The sequence below is a fragment of the Polistes dominula genome, unplaced genomic scaffold (assembly GCF_049000335.1).
Source record: "Polistes dominula isolate Pdom_NZ unplaced genomic scaffold, Pdom_raw_medaka contig_75, whole genome shotgun sequence".
Lineage (NCBI taxonomy): Eukaryota > Metazoa > Arthropoda > Insecta > Hymenoptera > Vespidae > Polistes > Polistes dominula.
This window is the reverse complement of record NW_028301003.1, coordinates 1624328-1630327: the sequence shown is the minus strand read 5'-3', so window position 1 is coordinate 1630327 and position 6000 is coordinate 1624328. Positions and strand designations below refer to the sequence as shown.

General features: G+C 33.2%; 1 protein-coding gene across 2 annotated transcripts in view; it reads right to left on the bottom strand.

Annotated features, from left to right (window-relative positions):
- Positions 1-771: 771 nt before the first annotated feature.
- Positions 772-6000, bottom strand: part of so (SIX homeobox 1 protein sine oculis) — a 45517-nt gene continuing 40288 nt past the window's right edge. For both annotated transcript variants that reach the window (XM_015322763.2, XM_015322762.2), the window contains exons 4-5: positions 3494-3986; positions 772-3102 (exon numbers count right to left, since the gene is read on the bottom strand). In XM_015322763.2, coding sequence (XP_015178249.1) covers positions 2818-3102; positions 3494-3986 — 778 coding nt within the window. In that variant the 3' untranslated portion in view covers positions 772-2817. The remainder of the gene's footprint in view (positions 3103-3493; positions 3987-6000) is intronic.

Genomic DNA, 6000 nt, shown 5'->3' with positions numbered 1-6000 from the left:
CTTTCTTACCCTGTTTCGTCCCGAGGATCCTTGAGTTAAAAAAAAAAAAAAAACTCAAAATAAAAACAAAAAACAAAATATTAAACAAACTTTGATCCTTTTTCTTTTTTCCCCCCTCACTATCGATCAATCACACATTGTTTTTATCTTTATCTTTCTATCTTTCTTTTTTTTTTTTTTTTTACATACATACTAAAATTATTGTTTTCTTCTACTTGTCAAACTTTACAACATAACCTATAAAGTGTTAATTTAATGGAATATTTTTCATTAAGACATTAGATTGTTTTAGCACGAAAAGAGGAGGTTGTTTGTGTATTAATCAATCAATCATCCCTTCTATTAATTTTCTTTTCATGGGAAAATTTAAACGCAACAATAATAAAAATTTTTTATTATTATTATTATTATTATTTTTTTAAAATTAATTTCCTCTTCTTTCCTCTACAACTTGTCTGCTGTCTATATATATATATATATATGTATCTATGTATATTTATATATAATTATTTTATTATTTTTTTCACGCGTACAATTTACATGCACACAACACATCCAAAAGAGAGACAGAGAGAGAGAGAGAGAGAAAGAGAAACAGATAAAATTGTATCATACATACCAAGAAAAACTCTTCTCCCTTTTTTTTATAATCCATCCTGCACATATACATACATACATACATACATACGTTATTTTCACTCATGTAAACATATTTAATTCTATTTACAGTAGAAGATCGTGAATTGCGAATAAATGACCATCATAACTTACTTTGTTTTTTTTTTCTCTTTTTTTTTTTGTTTTTACTTCACTAATAATAAAACTTATATAGATTGTGACGACGGTACGGTGTTATTTAAATTATCTTATCTTTTTTTTTTTTTTCATTACTTTTTTGTTGTTACTTTTAGCGAATAAGAAGACTGTGCGAATTTCATTTGTTTGTTTGTTTGTTTGTTTACTACTAACAATACAAATATATACCTGTGTTTGTGTGTGTTGGATGTGAGTGTGTTATACATTTGTTAATATTTTTCTATGGAGGATAGAGGGTAAGGAGTAATAATAACATTTCTGTATATGAAAAGTGTCCCCGTCGAAATGTAGTATTCAATTAGGGTGGCGCCACAGTAGCTAGAGGGTTGATTTTAAAGGAAGCGCCAAATATTATTAAAGTAGGATTGTTATTCAGTCTAGTTGTAGAGTGTCCTTGTTATTCACATACTTTTTCATCAAATTAAATGATTACAAAAAATCAATAAACGTAATATTTTACAGTTAACAAAATAAAATCACTTTAGCTACACGTTTTCTCATAATCATTTTTTAAGGTTATATTTACTACATTATTACATAACTCGGCATACTTCAATTCGTTTACAATTACTATATTCATATCATACCTTCTGTCTACACCAGCGCCATTCTGGGAAGGTTTGTGAACTATTATTTATAGAAAAGGCTGGACACTTCTTCTTTTTCACATTTTCTCCCATAAGAGATGTTATTACTCCTTACCTTTACCCTCCATATCGTGAACTTAAGAAACAAAGTGTGTTTGTGTATGTACGTGTGTTGTTTTGAATATGTGGTTTAATATATATCTACATATATACAGGAAAAAGTTAAGGATAGATAGACAAAGGACAAACAGACAGACAGACAGACAGGACAGACAGGACAGAAGCGTACCGCACGTATGTGTAATGTGTAAGTAAATTGTTTGTGTAAATTATAACAAATTAAAATATAATTGTGTGTTTTTTTGTTTGTTTATAATTAAATGTGCGATTTAATATGCAATGATTCGTTTACACAACATTCTGTTAAATTAGTCAATTTTTAACAGTGTATCTCCTTTTAAAAACAAAATAAATTATATAAATATATATTATATTTATATATATATATATATATATATATATATTAAATATTAAAAATTATTTATAAAAAAATAACATAACTTTTAGTTTGTCCTAAATAATAAACGCTGTAAACGAACACTTTTACACACTTACACGCTTACACTTACAGATTGTGCTATCCTTTTCTTATTATTTGATAACTTACAAATAGTACGCTAAAAAGAGTGAAAGATATTACAAAATAAAAGAGTTTTAAGAAAAATCGCAAAAATAAAAAGAACCTATTTGTTCTTTGAACAAAGGCATTTATGTGTGTGTGTGTGTGTTTGTGTAAAGAATTATAGTAATAGTGGTAAGTTGGTGATCATTGCTACGTGCAGAAAGGGGTTATATTATAATAAAAAAAAAAAAAGAAAAAAAGTAAAGATAAAGAAGATAAAGAAAAAAAATGCTAACATGTCTTTTGCTATTTTATCCGGAAACGTACGCGAAACCGAAATCTCACCGTTTTTAAAAGTGGTTTTAATCATTTCGAAAGACTCCATTATTAATCAAAACTGAGATATTATCAAATTAAATGACAAATTTTCTTTTCTCACCTAAATAATTAATTATATTATTACATTTGTGACCTAAATTATTTATTTTCTCAGTTGGTGGGTAAAAATAGGAGTCCTCAAAATCGTGAACACCACTTTTTTTGGTGATAAACGGAGTGGGGGGTTCAAGGAGTAGTGGTGGGGGAAATCACGTGCCGCACAAACCAATCGGATGGTTGAACGAACATATCGGATTGTTTTAATTGGCTGTGTTGACATACATTTGACGATGACGAGAGAGAGAGAGAGAAAGAGAGAGAGAGAGAGAGAGAAATTGTAAGGAAAAGTTGAATAGAGTTAATCCTTTAAGTTTTTTCTGGATTCCTTTTACTTTGACCATTAGGAGCCCAAGGTCACAACGAATGATAATCGCCTAAGACGAGTCCACTGTGGTAACCAGCGTGCGAAGTTGTCATCCCCATCGAACCCATTCCTTGATAGGCTCCCATTCCCATACCATTCATCGACATGGTATTCATTGTGTTCACTCCCTGCATCGTGTTCTGTAACATCGTCGTAGGTGCCATAGGGCTTAGGCCACCCATCGTTGGTGCTATAGCACCCATCTGCATTGACGTGGCCGTGTGTGGTAGCGACTTCTGCAGATCCGCCGAGGTGGGCGTGCCTATCAGGTAATCCTACGAACATTTTAAAAACAAACAAAAAAAAACGATGCTTGTTTTCACGATTATTATATCACACACACACACACTAGAGTTATGTCAAACTACCTAAATAGTGTTTATTTGAATAATCTAATATTGTCAAATCCTAGATAGTATCTTTGATTTAATCCTTTGGAAAGGACATGATTTTTCAACTAATGTAAACTATTAAAAAAGATATGAATTTCAAGCAAAAAGTAGAAGAAAAAAAATTGCTGAACACACTGTGTCCTTAGTCTGCACAGGTTGGTTTCGTTGGACGCATATATGCACCCACAGCATTAAAAGATTTAACAAAAGAATAAAAATTGACTCTTTCTTTCTATGCAGATAATTAAAGATAAAAGTAGGAGAATTAATTTACCTGAGGGCTGTAATACTGCATATAATCAAGTTGACTCTTCTGTTGAGCGCAACTTGGTGGCGGTGGTGGTAAAGTAGCCGTAGGATGAACCAAACCATGGGTACCGTGTGCACCAACCTGAAGATGATGTTGCAACTGATGATGAAGGTTTCTCTTGTCGTCACCGCTCTCGCTGCTGGTGTCATGATGTTGCATATGATGGGTAGGTGTATGAGGATGACTCAGACTAGTACCATGAGTCTGATGATAGGAGTGAGGACTGGATACAGCAGCGGGTGGTGGTAATTGGTACATGCTAGACGTTTGTTGGTGTTCAACCATTTGTTGTTGTTGCTGTTGCTGTTGTTGTTGTTGCTGTTGAACAGCACAAGCTGACGGTTGTTGTTGTTGTTGCTGTTGTTGTTGAACGACCGATTGTCTTTTGGCTTCGTCACCGGATTCACTGCTTGAATCACCAAGTCCTCCGCCATGAGTTTTGTCTTCCCTTTGACCACTGAAATCAAAAATGTACATACAAATTATATTATAAATAAAATTAAGTCACACCTAAAGTCATTACACAATTATCTCTTGCTGGGGGAGGAAAAAAGTATGCAATAATAAACACGTTTGATAGTATTGGTGGTGGTGGTAAGTGTACAATTTACGAAAAGAAATATTTTCATTACTTTAAAGCAAAAAAAAAAAAAAGAAAAAATGAAAGAGTAATTGCAAAAGTAAGTGTTATTCAAGTAAAAGTCCCAAGATAGTAACGCGAAACGCAGAAACAACTCCAACCATGATCAGCAATGAATCCGAGGTACGTTGTAGAAGAGGAGGGGAGGGGAGGGGAGGGGAGGGGGGTAGAATGTAGGAGAGAAAGTATCGAAATAATATCGAATAAGATAATACCGTTGTCCGAGTGTAAAATACGAAGAAAAGGGTACTTGGAGAATCTCCCTTTCCCCCTCCACCTCCACCTCCACCTCCTCCTCCTCCTCCTCCTCCTCCTCCTCCTCCCCCTTCACATATATATTTGTGTACTTGTGAATTAAAAGAGGAATAATACAGAATAAGAAAGACCGAGAGAAATAGAAGGAATGAAAGAACGAAACGAACCAAGGAGGAGGAGAGGGGGTTGAATATAAAAGAAGAAGAAGAAGAAGAAGAAGAAGAAGAAGAAGAAGAAGAAGAAGAAGAAATGGAAAAAAAACCTGAGAAAAAAAAAATAAGAAGAAAAAAAGAAAAGACAGGAGAGGTGTATTGGACACATCCTCGTAAACTCAATTTAGCAAGCTGGACCTCCTCGAAGTCTCGAAACACACGTGGGACCTGAAGTTCCTGACTTTGTGTGCCTGAGAGGAAGAGGAGGAAGAGGGGGGTAAAGGTTTCTATCTTTCTCTCTCTCTCTTTCTCTTTTCTATACTTCTACATTCTTTTCTTCTTTCACACACAAGCAAACAACTAACCAAGCAACCAACCAACCTCCACGCATCCGTCCAGGTACACGAGCAATCGTTAAGCACTTGTTTTACAAGTCGTTTAGACATGCCCGCCGCGATACGACTCTGTCGCAAGTGCCACGACACTTGTCTACGGGGTGTTTTCAAGAACCGGTCTTCTGTCTCTCTCATTCTCACACATTCTCTCATTCACTATCTCCTCTTATCTCAGAATCAACCATAGATGCTACTGCCAATTGATAAGAAGACAGAACAATCTTCTTCCTACTCTCAGAAAACCTTCTTTTTTTTTGGGTTTTATTACTTTTGATTATACTCCTAACAAGAAAAGGGTATAAGGGGTTAATTGAGAAAGGGGTTGGTTGAAGGAACTTGGGATGATTATTGAACAACTAAAATGGAAGGATGATTCGTTTGATTAGCAAATATGATTATCAAAAAAACCATTCCCCTTAACCTCAAATCACGACTCGTTTAATTTTATTATTCAAAAAGACAAGTAATAAGAAAATATAAAAATCAAATGACCTGGGCAGTTAGAGGAGTTGCGGTTTGGGTAAGGGTAATTCGTTTGATTTTTTTTCTTCAAATGAATATTTATATTTATTACCGTGAATGTTGTTGTTTGATGAGTGTGATATAGAAAGAAAGAAAGATGATGTCATCAGATTAAGAAGAAGAAGAAGAAGAAGAAGAAGAAGAAGAAGAAGAAGAAGATTCAAGATAAGTAGAAATGAAGTCATAAAAAATTTATAAAATAAATTACATTCTAAATTATGGAAATATGTTGTTGGTTTGTTTAATAAAGATTTTATATCATTTATCATACAAATAATTGATGTGATTTGTTGAATGTGAATATATATATATATATATATATATATATATTGATCAAATATTAGGACAACTTTTATTACATCTGGCAAGTGAACAGAGAAACTGGTAATGCGAATATTATTAAGAGAATGATTGACAAAACTGTGCCAGAAAAGACATATTAAAGTTACATTACGAGTTTATTTATTAGATTCAGCCAAAAGCATCAAGTAATTTCTTATAATTATG